The following is a 15,659-nucleotide window of genomic DNA, read 5'->3' as shown; positions in this document are numbered from 1 at the left end:
TCACTCCTGTCAGGGCTCACTTGGTGTGTACCAGCAACCTCCACAGTTTTAATTCATTTAAAAACGTTGCATATATAAGACCATAGAGCTTCCTTACGTAGCACTAACGTTTTAACTCCATTCAGCAATCTGAATTCTTCAATTTGGAATTTTTAATTCCAAGTTTTTCTTCCCTTCTTAAGACAATTCATATGTGTAAAGCCAGAGGCATTGAATCACACATAAAAATTCAGTGTACTTGAAATATACATATAAAAAACAAGGATTGCCAACTTTAGAACACAGTTACAAATACTCTAGTTCCAGTGCTTGATGGAGAGCCAAGAGGTCCGAATGACTGGATATCCTCCAGAAAGGCATGTTGTGCTGTGTTTGTTAGAGGGGGGAAAAGGTCAGGAAAGATGAACGCTGTGACACAGGGCGGTATATGACACACGAGGCTAGTCAGATTACCGCCACGTATTTTACACCACTGTGTTTCTGGATTGATTTTTGCTAGTTAAGTACTGACAAAAATCAGACCAAAATAGATCTGAGCTTGAGAGTTCAACTGAAGGTAAAATACTTACTTAGTCTTTCTTAATAGCTTCTTTGGAAAGGGTCCGTTATTTAGAAAGGGCTATTTGCTTATTGTTAGTATGCAAACCCATACGAAGGAGCATTAATAGGAAATCCCTATTAATTAGACTTTTCAAAAGACCAAATGATCATTTAAAAGGCTGTAAGACTTTCATTAGAAGAGGCTTCACACACAACACTTTGAAACAGAATTGAATTACATTTTTGTCCATCTAGGGGGAAAAAAAGAAATCTCTTTGGATAAGAAAATAACGCATTTCTGGTTTCAAAAAAGATAATTTGTGTTGCAGAAAGCATCAGTGTCTGTGAGCGATGCAGATATGTGTACTATTCTCCTTCAGCAATTCATCAGAACAGATAAAAGGCCATACTTTCATGTTGTGTTCAGATCTATTTGTACTGAGCTATATTCATCCATCATTCTGAATTCTGTATCTATCCATGCAATATAGCCAACGTTAAGAAAAAAGCATGCCAAACTGGAAAGTACACAATCCAACCACCTTTGTTTAGCACAAACTATGAAAGACCCGTCACCAGTACTGTACCTATATGAAGGAACCATTTGGAATGAGCATTTTGGTAATTTTCATTTTGTTTCCATTCCAGCCACAAAGCTAAAAGGGCACTTTGTTTTGCTACTCCGAGCACAACGATATTTACATCACTTGTCCTGTGCAGACATCGTGAGGCAAAAACTTTCCATTTCTGCACACTTCCAAAGTGATATTGGTAAGTATGGTACAAATTACTAATTTGATCTGTTTCTGAACATTGAAAACTTATCTGGTGAAATTTAGACTTGAATTATTATCATGATAAAACTGAATCTTTCTAAAGAAACAGTTCTTTTTTAGAAACACAGATTTGGTGCACAATCTCTATGTTGTGTTCTTTTTCCTTTTGCAGTTATGTCTTTCTTGAAGCAAATTATATGTTCATCATATTTTCTCCAGTAAACTACAGATCTTCAACTATGTTAGCAAAAAATTTGCAGTCCTTTAGATGTTTTTCCACATTCTCTGTAACACTTCTCTTGAAACCTCGCCGATTTCACCATTTAAAGAAAACCACCACCCAACCATAATGTCATAGCCCTTTCTATCTCTTCTGTTTATCTTTAATTTGCTTGAAGTTAGCCAGACATTTTTGCTGCAGTCATTTTTCATTTATTTTAAAAATAATTTTGCTTTCTTTTTTCTTTCCAGACTGAAGTGAAGCAAATGCTAGAATCCAAATGGTTCTTTTTACTCTAAGTTTTGATCTCATCATGCTCTTGTTGCCTTACATCTGTGGACTGAAATTAATTGTCATTCTGTCATTGTGCAACACTGACAGAAATGCAAACAGAAAGGCTTGCATTAGTAGCTAAGTATCACACCAACATTTCAGGAGACAGGTTACCTTTTTTGCTGCCTGTTCTTCTTCTACACCATCCCCAATTACAACATATACTACTTTTCTGCCAAACCTTTGCATTATTCGTTCAAAGCAACTTTCTTTTCCTGGAAGATAAATGAGATAAGAGTTCAGAGTGAAGTTACCTGATTAGCTGCATGCTCCTCATCTCGGCCATCTCCAATCACAACATAAGTTATGTTAGTGCCAAATCTGGACACTATACGCTCAAAACAGCTCTCTTTGCCTGAAAAACAATGCACTACTTATTCAAGCTATCAAGCGAGTTATGGTGAAGCCCTACAAAGGATTATTGCAGTGGTAAGACATTGTTACTACTACTTTTTAAAAGTTCCCAGCCTTTGAATTTAGTGCCAAAACTGGTAAGAAGCAATTAATTCCCTTAGTGACACCAAGCTGTTCCAGGTAAAACTAAATCTCTTTCTTAAGAGTTACAGGAAAGCCACTAAGATAAATGTAATTAGCAGCACTGCAAAAATGAATAGGTCAGTGAATGAATAATTTAATTTAAATATTTCCCTATTATTGTAGTAATATTTTTTCAAGGAAAGCAGAAATTTTAATTCGGATGTATCTGCAACAATGAGTGAAGTAGCAATGGAAAAAGTGTTCAAAGAACAATGGACAAGCAAAGCAAAATTAGTTCCTGGGAGAACTTCAGTGAAGCATTTGGCTCTTTTGGAGAAATGTGGAAGCAAGTAGGCTAAGGCAGTAACAACAACAAACAGGGTTGAAAGGGACCAAGCAAAGTCATCTACTGATTTCATTGTATTGCAGGTTCAGTTTTACCAACAAATGCTTGTGCTATTGATCCTAAAACTCCCCAGATATGATGATTTCACTGTTTCCACAGGGAATCTCCATATTTAATTGAGCCCTTCCATTAGGAAGTTTCGCTTTGACATGTGACCTACATGTGCCCTATTGCAGAGACCACCATCAATTATCATACTTCCCATCAACCTAGAGAAAGATTATTTCTTTCCTCTCTAAAATAGCTTTTTACCTTGTTATTATGTCTATCTCCGCCCCAGGTTTTTCAGTCTCTTCTCACAAGCTCGTGATTTCTAGATCTCCGATTCTTACTGCTCTCTTCTTGCTATTTTTTCAGCTGGCCCACAAAAAAGGGCTTATGATTAGGAAAAGCAGGGTGTGTTTTAACTATTGAGTGAGGACCAGGTTTCAGTGTGTGCAAGCAACAGCTGCAGTTACAGTCCTGTGCTCAGCACAGTGCTGCGATCGCCGGGATGAAAAGGAGAGAGAGAGAGATCTTGTTCCCAACAGTTTGCTGTGCTCCCGACGGCTGTAACAGCAGCCACACTGTTCCCAGAAGGAATTCCTGGTGCAGAATTACTTTGACAGAGCCTCCAGAGACTATGCTTCACTTCACCACCCCCTTCTGTGCTGTTGGCACTATTTCTTAATGCTCTCTCCTTTGGTCCGAGTGCGATCTCAGTGACCGAACCCAACACGTACAGGCTGTATGACAGATGACATTCATTCCAGAGGCTGCTCAGTACCATGTGGTATTTGGGATACTTCGTGCCTCAACTTAAGTTTTTAAAGTACTTGAGGCATTTCTGTGTAGAGGACACGTACAGCTAATTAAAGGATGACTGAGGTAACAGTTTTTCCTGACACTGTTAGAATATGTATTGATTTTTCACTTGTGAAAGTAATTTAAGAAATATTTTGTAATGCTTTTGTCAATGAAGTGACACACTCCATCTTATGTAAAGTGTCATAGGTATGGAAATTAAGCATTCCTGAATTAATAATTGGTAAATCACGAAATCTCACAAAATTATCAGTCATTGTAGGCTGTGTCACATCTCACAAGAAAGATAACTTTTCTTGGTTTCCAAGAAAATTTTGGATGCTACTTCCAAAACCCGTAAATTTCCAAACTGTAATACACAAGAGGCACACATTATCGACAGAATAGGGAAGTACCCTCTATCCATCAACACAGCTTCTGTTGGTAACAGTTGCCATTACCATCACCGATGTACTATGCTTCCAGAAAAAGCTTGTGAAGGGATGGCCTAGCTTACACAGAGCTGAAGGTCAGGGCAGAGACCATTTTAACAGAAGTTCTGCTTAGATTTGAATTCACAAAACACTTTTTTTCTTTCTTTTCTGAACATTTTTTGTTTTCTGCACCATACTTAGGAGTTTCTGAAGCTTTTAATCAGTATGGGGACCTTTATTCCTTCAGGCATCACTGAAAATAAGGTGAATTTGGAATTTATCGACATAAACACATCTGAACATATGCAGTGCCTAAATCTTGTAACTAACAGTTTAAGTGTCAGGGAAGCGTCTTGGAATCCAGCCATTACTGGCAAAAAAATACTGGTAGTGCAGTGTAGTCAGAATGGATGAACTAATAATTTTCTTACCTATTTTGGTTGCACTGTAAATATTTTCAATAGGAAAAGCTCCTCCTAAGCTGTATAGTAGAACTTTTGCAAGTGCTGGGATAAGCTGGGTTGTTGTTACCAACACGTTTACACAGTTACTCCTAAAATGAGAAAAATAGTTCAAGTTTAAATAGTTTAAAACCATTACCCAAATGCTGATGAGGTGAATCAGCTGTGGAGAGTATATTCAGGATTCCTCAGCATTTACTTTCACTCACACAGCAGTGCTGCTCAGCACCATCACTTACAGAAAAATGTACATAAAAATTTTGGCAAAATCCTTTAAAAAATATGCAGGCCTGGTTTGTAGGAAGTATTCCACACTGGTTTATAAAAACCAGGTCCTTGTAGACAAGTCCAGTAAAATACAGACATTTAAGATCACCAACTACCTCCAAAAATAGGCACTGGAATGCTTTGAAAGCATCATTTTCATGCTGGCAATTAATTGGCAGTAGCTACCAGCCAAATAAAAGTTAGGAGAACGCAAAAACATAATTTGTTACTCCTGTCTTGAGGGGAAATAAACACCCAATACACATTTCTGCACACTGACATCACTTTCTTCATATTCAAGAGTAAGAGTATTTCTCAGAAGAGGGAGAAATACGAATGATCATGCTAATAAGCTAGCATCGAACGGTGAGGACGAAAACTTGAGTGGAGAAGTTGTGCCAGCAGTTACACAACAGAAAACTCAGAGGCAGGCTACTTCAGGCACTGGCAGCCTGGAACAGAGTGTCACCATGGTGTGAACATGGGGCTGAGAGCAAACAGTTGTGCTTTTTCCTCCTGGATCTTCCACAAATTCCAAGCAAGACCTTAAGCTACTGCTTCTGCCTTAATGTATCTCAATTTCCGGTCAGGAACATGTAGGTAACGTTTAGCTGCCCCACGGGTAGCTTCTGAAGAGAAGACAAAAGGCTGTTGTTTACCAGTCCTGAGTAACTGATAACAGTTTTCCAGACATCCAGTGCTCAACTGGCTCTCATTACCAAATGTCTTTTTGAAGACCAGCAATTCAGAAAGCAATGCAGAGCTAAACGCAATGGCTTACACAAATTTTTACTTTTTTTGTCTTGAGGTGCTTAAGAAACTGCAAAATAAACAATAACTGAGAGATAAACATATGCAAGTCTTTACATTTAAAATAAGTTTTCAGATCTTTCTAAGTTTGTTCTTTCCACTTGATGCTGAATCTTTTCCCAGACACGTTCAAAAGGCAAGATGGCTTAACATTGTTCTTTTTTATGGTTTAAAACCAGAATTTTTGAGGATTTCTGATGAGATACATATTGCATGGCTGACTAAGCAGCAGCAGTGTTCACAGTTTTATTATTTTAAAGGAACAATACATTTTATGTCTCATTACTGGGAATCCAGAATTCTAACTCAGTTAGAACAGATTTTTGCTCTTCTGAAAACTTAGATATATGCTTAATCATACTGATTTGTCTGGAAGAACAGAAGGAAAATGTTTTGTGTTCTGGGATCTATTACAGTATTTAGGTAGCACTGTGAATAGGCACAAACTTTGAAGGACAGAACAGAGAGGTGTGGAGTTCGGAAGATGCTGCCCAGAAGATAATAAACTAAAGGCTGGCTCAGAATCCTACAATACCCTTTCAATGTATGCAGGGATACTTGTCACTTTTTAGAAGACACTTCATACTATCTTTAATAAGTGCTGGAATCACTGAAAATGAAATCACTTTCCATGAAATTTTTCTTATGTCCTCTTCAAAACTCGTGTGAGACCTATTCTGTTCTTTAAGGCACTAATTTATTGTAACCTAAAATGTCAAAAAATATCCATTACAAGTCCAAAATTAGAAACTTTTTTAAAGTGGACTCAAATACATACCTTGTGCTGATAATTGATAATGATTTAAGTGCATTTGTTAGCCAAGAGTCTGTCAGAGCTTCAATCTCTGCTCTTAATTGCAACCATGCATCTCTTTTTGCGGGACCCAGGAGTCCTTTTATGTAAAAAAGCAAGAAAAGAAAAAAAACCCAACAAATTAAATCCTGTATTAGCTGGAATATATAGATTTTATGGTCATTGTTTCTATTTTAAATTCCACAAAAATTTGAAAAAAACCATCAACGAGAAAATCTATTGGAGGGTCAGTAAATTGCTCTCTGTTTTTAGTTGCACTCCACTATATCAAGCAATGTCAGATAGTATTGCAGATACTAATTAGTCATCTGGGTTTTTTTGTCTATTCAGGCTACATCACTACGTTTCAAAGTATGCCTTTCAGAACCACCTGTTTTTTAAACCAACTCCTCGCATACATCTTACTGTCTAATTATCAGAGGCAATGACAAGGAGATCCATACCATCAGGATCATAGGCAGAGACTCTCACTAGAATAAACTTTCCTTTGCAGTATCTGCATATGTTTAAAACTGTCCTGCTTATGACTCTGTATATAGCTGAACATCAGGTTACACATATGGAAATACATTTGTTTGCTGATGGCTTACTCTTCATGTCCTGTTGTAGTTAGTAATGATAGCTTCTTCTATAGCATTTACAGCCCTGAAACAGCTGTACATCTTATGTTCTCATATCTCTGTTAGGCCTTAAAAGCACCTTAAAATCTCCTTTTGGGTATGAAAGGTCAGATTTTAAAAAACACCTAGCCTATTGAATGTTGAGACATGAGTTCTTTGGAACTGAGCTATTTTAAATTTAGATTTGGTCCTGGAAGAGCAGTGAAGCAGGCTTCATGACCTTTAGTATCCCTCTTCTCTTTCACACCCTATGTTCCTAAGAAGTGGTAGTACTATCTTCAAAAATCTCAAATGAAGCAACCTAAAAATACCTAGTTTGATATAGCCTTCTGTTGCCTTCTAAAAGCTATTTTGAAATAGATAGATACAAATGTGATAAAAGGATTATTAAAAAAGCTAAGAAGTAGCATATGAATGAAGGAACTTGACCACTAAGGATGGAATATATTTCAGAACATGATTTGTGGGAGAGAATAAAAACCTTAATACAATGTACCACATATCTGCACTCTGCCTTTGCAATGATTGCTCCTCTTAGATTGTTTCTCTATGCTTTGCTGTTGGACTTAAGCTATTAGTAATGTTAAAGGCTTCACAAAATGCAACAGCTTTAGAATTTAGATGCATTAGGAGATACAAGAAAACCCAGTAAACTTTTGGATAATACTATTTCAAGTATTATTAATACATAAAAACTCTACTCATGACACCAATGAAGGAGAAGGTAGGGCAAGTAAAAGCCAACCATCTAATATCACCCTTTGGTCATATTGCCTCTTCCCGTGGCACATAAAGACTCTGAACTACTAAAAGTGAAAACTTATATTTGAGATTTACATAATTTAGAAAATTATTACGGTAACAGCTAATACACTGTCCATAGTAGTTGTACTGTTTCCCATTCCTGAGACACTGCTGGAAGTGCTAAAAGAACACAAAACTGTCTGGTTTTGCTGAAGATGAGTTTTACTTTGAGTTTCAGGTTCCTTTGAAATAAATCTTAGATGAGCTGAAAAAGCCCATGCCATAGAATGGGAGTGTTCACTTGGACTCCTTCCTGGTTGGGTTGGCCTCATCTTATCCTCAGCTGCGGCTGTAGCAATGCTTGAGGACTTCTAAAAATTCCCTGTTCTCACAGTCTCTTCTTGAGGGAGTCAGTTGACATATTCCCCCCTCAAAAAAGGGCTGGCTGTCTCTGCAAGTCACACAGGACTCTCCAGAACAGATTCTTTCAGTTCTGCGGCTTCATTTCCTACAAGCCTGCTGGCATGGACATGAGTGAGTCCATGAATGAAAACAGTAACAGGAAACCTCTCAGCCCAAATGAGACATGGATTTCTTGCTAACACAATTAACTGTGTAAGCTACAGAGTCAACAAAAGGGGCTAGTGGCATGGCAGTGCTAGAATTTTCTTGCATCCACTGGTGAAAACAGACCAGCAGGTACCCAGCAGAGAGTTTAGCAGTGTGTTGTTACCAGCCAGATCATGAAAATGTAGGATGGAAAAGGCCAGCCACAACCATTTGTGCTGTGGAAACGATACAACCTCTTTCCTAGAATAACAGCGTATTTGAGGTCGAACAAATGTCTCAACCAATCAGTAAGGTAGGTATAGCCAAGCTGGGTCTGAAGGAGAAAAAGGGGCTTGTGGAAGCTAAATGGAAGCCTCCTCGGTTTCCCCATCTCTGGTTCTCCTGCACAACAGCACAATGTTGGCTCTGCCATTACAGTCAGTAGCTTTCAATAGCCCAAGATCCGGTCACATCACTTGCCAGTCACTCTGTGGCTTCCAAGGCACATTCCCTCAGCGGGAGTCCATTGCCATGCAGTTTAACCTGATCAGCATTCTAAATTGTTTTTCACAATTAAACTCACCTCCTATGTTGTTCTTGTAAGTATTATACAACTCTTTTACTCTTCTGTAACGGAAAGCCAGCTTCCTCATCCAGTCAACCCCTCCTCTTACACCTGTTGGCAGACAAAGGTTTGCACTACTTGCAGCTGCATGGAAGCCATCAGTTGCAAAACTGTAGGTACTGCAAACACCCAAAATACAGTAAAAATAAATACAATGTATTCCTGTAAATGCTCAATTTATTTAATCTTTGAAGAAAAAAAAGTGAAACAAATGCGCTGTCTTACCTTAGGTCTTGTCCATTATCATCAGAAGAAACATCATCTATATGAACTTGATCACACTCCTGTTGAAAAAATAAAAAGATAAATTATCTTACCAAGAGAGAATGCTCTCCTTATGCTTAGTACAGATGCTGAAGAAATGATCGGTGCAGGCAACTAAGTGCACCAGAAGATGGCAGCGTATGTACACTTACAGCCTCCCATTACCACCAAATTCTTTAAAATAATACAACCTTCAACTCATTCTACACTGTATGAATTATTAGTTAAAATCGGCCTTTAGAAAAGCGATATGTAATTTTATTGTGATTTTAGATTTAAATTGTTTTAATTTTAAAAACCCCAACAATTACAAGTCTCATTTATAGTCTCTCTAGCATACCAATATTCCAAAACCACCTAAACCTTATTTCCCCACTTCCTAAAAGCTAATGATGATGAACCTCCACAGGCATGTAATTTCTGTTAAGTCTCTAGGAGTTTGGAGATTCTTTTCTTGATTTATTCAAATGCCTTTGGCTGGAAAATCACAGATAATCAAGCAGTCCTGGAGGATTTCATTATTTCCTGGTTTCGGAAGGGATGGAAGTAACTCCAGGGAACTGAGGTACACTGGAAAACTGAAGTCCTCTCCAAGCTGGTTTTATAATTGGATAGCTATCAAATATCCTTTTCTGCACAGTGGTTATGGCAGAAAGATATGAAAATGTGGGGGAAACACAAATAAATAACTCAAGCCACCATGCAACAGTAAATATGAACAGGCATCTTATTACCTTTTTTGGTAGTTGCTAGAATTAACATCTTTACCCAAAGACACACCTGATATTCAGTGTCTGGAGATTTACTTTCCTGTATGTAAGTTATTTTTTAATATTTAAAGTAACTGTTCTTAACACAATCCTAATTTATGAAAAAGTTCAAGGACATATTTAAAAATTACTCCCCAACTAATGTTTTCAGATAATTTAATCTCATTACTAAGACAAAATGAGACTGAGCCTTCAAAACACATAGTTCTGTGCCTTAAATAAAGAGTCGTCTGAGTCATCTACTTCAAATAAAGTTGCTGACAAGCAGCACTTAATTCAGACTCTTTGTGACATGCAGGAGCACAACAGTTCTACATTTCCAATCTCAGTCCTGTACCAGTGCTAAGTTGTCCAGATAAAGGATAAATCTGAGCAGGGGAGTGATTTCCAAATGTGTATGCCACAAGTTCCTAGACTGTGAATTTGGGGAATTACAATTTCTTCTTTCTGTTTTGTTTGCTTTGCACTGAATGAAAACTTAACAGACTTCTACCGACATGAAGTTGTTAAAAAAAAAATTTAGCAATTTTGATGTAAAATAAATAAATGTAATTTCATTTTCGAATACATTATTTCATTGCATCATACAAGCAATCATAATTTAAAATTTTGTGTCAAGACTGAAAGAATGAGTGGCCAAACCCTGCTCATCTGGCTTAATCCATTAAGACAGGCATGAAAGATCTGCATTCAAGGGACAGAAATGAAGCATTCTTCTCCCCATTGGAGAAATAAAATTTTTTGGTTCTGTCTGAGGAGATTATCTTGAGCTGTAGAACACTTTAAAGAAGCTGCTTTTGGATGTAAATAGCAGATGTAAAAAGAAAGAAAAGGGGAAGTGGCAGCTGAAATAAAAGATTAATTTCTTTATCTTTATTTATTACTTACAGTCCAGAAAAAAAAAAAAAAAGAGACTATACTCCACCCAGTGTAGGACAGGAACTCAAAAATCAGACAAAAAGCCTCACTTGGACAAATTCTGAATCTGTATTTTGCAATATCTGAGCAGTATCTGGCTTCATAATCACCTTCACAGATTTCCCTGTAACTGGTCAAAGTGTAAGATAATCTTAAAAGTTTCAAAATCAGTTCTGTGGATTTGAAGGTGTACTAAGTAAATGGAGGGCACACAGAAGCCCTGATGGATAAGGAGTGTCTGCTGATGTTTGGGTTTTCTTAAGCCTTTCCGCTACACTGTTCCAGCCTTAAGAATTCCAGATAACTGTTCTTGCTGATAATTTTATTATTACGTTAAATATAAGTGGGGGGCAAAGGCTCAGCTGTTTACTTCTATTTTTTTAATCTCACCATTTGTTCATCGACTCCAGGAACAGGAGATGAGGGCAACATGCAGTTTTTTGATTACTTGCCCCTTGTCCCTGCAAGGAGTTTCTTAAGTTTCCAGACACATAAGAGGATCAAACTCAACAACACTCTCCAGCCTCCTCCTTTTCTTCCTTCCTCTTCTCCTCTCCGTTCTATGGCTCACTGCCTCACCACACTGGCGAGACACATTTGCTGACCAACAACAAACTCATCTTCCCACCGCTCCTTCCTTTGTTTTACTTTGTTTTCTCATTTACTTATCTACTTCAACTAAAATGTTTATATTTTACAAATTCACTTATATGGTGTGAAAAAACTTCCTGGAAAATAAATAAAAGCAGACAGTTTGAGCAGATTTGAGGTATTTCTCTACTTTTCCCAAAAGAAACAGGAAACTGGTGGCACAACACTAGTTGTGGTTGTTGTAAAAGAGTTTGCTTGTAAAAGAGAGCAAACAGTCGCAGGAAGGAAGAAAAGCAAGCAAGCTGTCTGTCACTTTAAATGTCAAGGTAAAATACTTTTCACATCAGCTACAGTACTGGCTACACTCAAATCACAGTGGCTCACTGTCAGTTCAAGGTCAAAACTAAGACAGATAAAATGTATTTCCTATTACTGAGAGTACAGGAAAGGAATCCAGGTAGAATAAACTGGCTTTTGCTTGAAGCAATACTAACGCAAATTATATCTGAGTGCGGACAATTCTTTGCAGCAATTCTTTGAAAATTTGAGAGTACAGAATCAACAGATCATCCTTAAAAATTATTCTCCTGGAATGGACAGTAATTTCATTATCCAGTAAAAACACTGACTCACCACCCTGAACACAAAAATGTTATTACTGAGGGGATATTCAGCACTATCCTTTCTCAGGCTATACAGAACACCCCTTTTTATGTATATGCTTGAGTCCCTGTTAAAACTAGTTTGACCTGCCTCACAAATTCTGGGACTTACCTGAATCCTACTTTTTATTTTTCATTTCCTTTTCTAATGAGAAAAAAACAATGACAAAATCTTATTTAAAATATGGTAGGATTATCATAAAAATGGAAACGTAATTCAGTTTGACTGAAATAAATAGCCTTTTTTCTTCATCACCCTGAAAGTGGAGAGGGAAAATGGAGTTGGAAGATTCATGTCTAAATTCCTGCTTGCAATTTGGAGAAATTGGGTTTTTTTCTGTGCATAGGATGCCCTACCAACATTTCTAAAAGCTGTCTTAAAATTAATATTGAGATAAGGAGAAAAATTTCATTTTATTCCTTACCTGGTTGAGAACAGAATGCATTAGTCTGGATATTATTTCAGAACCGAGTCCCATCTCTAAGCATTGTTTAGGCACATGAACTTTCTAGAGCACCAGACTCCTATTTTCATGGCAAAACACCAACTGCCCTCCCAAGCGATACTTCTCAAGCTAACTAAAATTTATACACTGAGAATGAAATAGCTGGAGAACAGCCTAGCCTGAAATAAAAGTGCAGCTTGGCTGATTAGAACATGGGTTACTGGGTCAGCAGGGAATGTCTCAGCAGATCGGAATTTCTGCATCAGCAGTCATTGTAGTGAGATAGATTTGCATAGAGGAAGGAAAACTTTATTTTTGTATGTGATAACTTTCAATAACTTAAGTTATTATTACTAGACCCTGGTATGCGGTGTTTGCAACCAAGAAAGACGGGTTAAAAGAGAGCTTAGAGGATGTAGTGACTGGAGTCAATATTACAGCAATATAGTTCATTAGTACATTACAGTTGTCATGTCTGGAGCCACGAGGTTTATTGTGGGATGAAGGTGAAAGTAAGACAGAAGATATGGGACCTGATGGCTCAGCATTAAAAAAGTGAGATGATGAAAGGATAAGTAGTCTGTCTGGCAAATAAAGGCCTATCTCACTTCCTCCAGTAAGAACTAAAGGTCTTGTGTCTTGATGGCCATGACCGTCAACAGCTCAGCACTCACCTCCCCTCTCCTGGGGGAGGATGGAGAGAGGAAGACAAAGAGAGATGGAGCGGGGAGAGATGAGAGAGAGACCCCAAGTCAGAACTGAGGAATTCTCAGAATTCATTACACATTCATCATGCAGACGCACTGTAATATTCAGTAATGGCCATGTGCTCTGCAAACATATCTAAACAGGCAGATTTATTTATCTGCATATTAAAGGATGCCTCTATGCACTTTGGCACAGGATGCCATGCAATTATTTCTTACTTGCTAAGAAGACAGAAAATTGTTGGCTTTCTTGCATATGCCAGAATGTGTTCATACAGCTCATTTCAGAACAAGAAATTTGGAATTTTGGTAATCTTGTAAGAGAGCTGGTTTTGAAAGAAAGATGAATTCTGGGCTAGAAAATACTTAATTGTGTATAGAAATTGTTTTTAACCAAATCAAGTTGATTGAGTTATGAGATTCTCCAGGAGACTCCCCAAGTGGTATTTTTTGATTTATCTAAAACTGGAAACTGTTTGGATACTGTTCAAACTCTGGAATGAGCTAGAGTATGAATTTTTGGACAGGATATTAAAATCACCCTATGAAGAATATACAAAATGTGATGATCCACCTGATGTGACAGCTGAACCTGAGATCTACAAAGAAAATAAATAATGAGAGAAAGGAATTAACCTTCAACGGTCATAAGCAAGGATAAAGAGGTATAGAAGGAGGGCAAAGCTCCATTCTGCTGTACTCTTCCACTTGAACTCAGCACAAGATTGAAGAACTCTGGGCTTATGCTACTGAACAGCTTCAAGTTCATTGGGTGCCACATGAAATCTGAACACACAGGGGCAAAGGTCTGCTAAAAAGAAATTTAAGCAACGCTTTGAAAAATTGATTTGGAATCTATCCCTGGTACGGGGTACCAGAAGGCAAACATTCACCGAATGCACTTGCATTGTCAAGTGATGACTCACTTAGGACTGCAATAAAACACTGACTGGCAAAAGCATGTCCAGGGTTTTACTTTCTTATGTTTCTGCTGCTGGAAGAAGGAAGTGCAGCTCAGGTATGGGGTGAAGTAGATCCCAGTTTCTTGACTTAGAAAGAGCTAAGAATAAATGAGGTCTGCAAGGGACAACAAAGACAACCTCAGCCTAGTACCTTCTGCTTTTCTTATTGCCTTAGAGTCGATGAAGGAACAAAAGAAGCGCACACGAGAAAAATCAATGACCCAGTGAAGGGAAAAATCTCACATATCCTCATTTTTTCTGTTCACTCACCAGAGACCTTCCTCTGGCATTTTAAACAAAACCTCAAAGTCTTCCAACTGCCATTAGTGGCAAAAGATCTGTCCACGCAGGGAATTCTGGGATCCACTCCAAGTAAGAAAACAATTGATTTAGACTGGGGAAGGTCTGAAAAGCCCATAGTTTAGTTTAAGAACTATTTTCCACCCCTTGTCTCTTGACACACATGGTTGTAAGACCGTCACTTTCCATGTTAACAGAACTAGACTCCCGGAGTGAAACAAGTCGTCTGTGAAGCCCAGCTGATGGGCCAGCTCCCCAGACCACTGTCCCTGCGGCAGTCCATGTGTGTGCTTCTGACAGGTGCACAGTCCACGGCAGTCCCTCCCTAGGAAGAGATCTCTCCCTTTTCTGACTGGATAGCAAACTGCACGACCTGGGCACATCGTGACAAAACATGTGGTCGCCTAGTTACCTTGGGAAGAGACATCACCAATGAGCACATCTATCATAGACCCAGCTCTCTGACACTGCAGTCTTTGAGGTAAATGAAGAATATTCTACCTTTGACCAAGAAAGGGTGGCATGGGGCCAAAAGGCTACTCAGGTGTGTGAAGAGAAGAACGCCATCTCTTGTGGTCAGGTGATGGCACCCACCAAAAAGCAAATGTAGAGAACTTCAAGAGAAAGAATGGGAGGCACGTATGTCCCCCTCCTGGAAATGAGTGCAGACAGCTCTAAATCCAAGGAAATGGAAAAGATGGCCACAGAACAAGGAGAGGAAAGGGTAGTCTGCAAATTCCCTCTCTCACGCAGTTTCGTGGAAGGTGCCACAGAAGTCACTGCCACTTGGCTAACCAATGTCTGATTAGAGTATGACAAACTCCAAGTCTGGAAAGGCAGAAAATATCACACACAACAAACACTAATGCACAGGAAAACCATTATGTTAAAAACCCAGGCGTAATGTTGTTCATGTTCCTTTGATTCTTACCTCTAAATCATTAAAAAATAAATGTGTGTCGGCAAGATTAAAAATCATTTCTTCCATTCGCAGTCCAAGGGTCACTGCCATTGGTGGATCCTTCAAAAAAACAGAAAGTAAGGTTAACTCCTTAAATACGTTCATGTTATATCAGAATTACTTTAAAAACTGCTGTATACAAAGCGTTTTGAAAAATTAACACTGCTAGAAATGTCTCTAAAATCCTTTCAGTATTAAGCTACTTTAATATGACACTAC

At 38.2% G+C, this 15,659-nt stretch overlaps 1 protein-coding gene across 1 annotated transcript in view; it reads right to left on the bottom strand.

Annotated features, from left to right (window-relative positions):
- Positions 1–285: 285 nt before the first annotated feature.
- LOC104616954 (eyes absent homolog 4) overlaps positions 286–15,659 on the bottom strand; it is a gene marked incomplete at its 5' end in the record, with an annotated part of 24,314 nt that continues 8,940 nt past the window's right edge. Inside the window, 7 exons of the mRNA XM_010282143.1 lie at positions 286–366; positions 2,124–2,224; positions 4,401–4,522; positions 6,286–6,400; positions 8,818–8,978; positions 9,085–9,143; positions 15,411–15,500. Coding sequence (XP_010280445.1) covers positions 286–366; positions 2,124–2,224; positions 4,401–4,522; positions 6,286–6,400; positions 8,818–8,978; positions 9,085–9,143; positions 15,411–15,500 — 729 coding nt within the window. The remainder of the gene's footprint in view (positions 367–2,123; positions 2,225–4,400; positions 4,523–6,285; positions 6,401–8,817; positions 8,979–9,084; positions 9,144–15,410; positions 15,501–15,659) is intronic.

This window comes from Phaethon lepturus, unplaced genomic scaffold, assembly GCF_000687285.1.
Source record: "Phaethon lepturus isolate BGI_N335 unplaced genomic scaffold, ASM68728v1 scaffold20, whole genome shotgun sequence".
Lineage (NCBI taxonomy): Eukaryota > Metazoa > Chordata > Aves > Phaethontiformes > Phaethontidae > Phaethon > Phaethon lepturus.
This window is presented reverse-complemented; position numbering and strand designations above follow the sequence as displayed.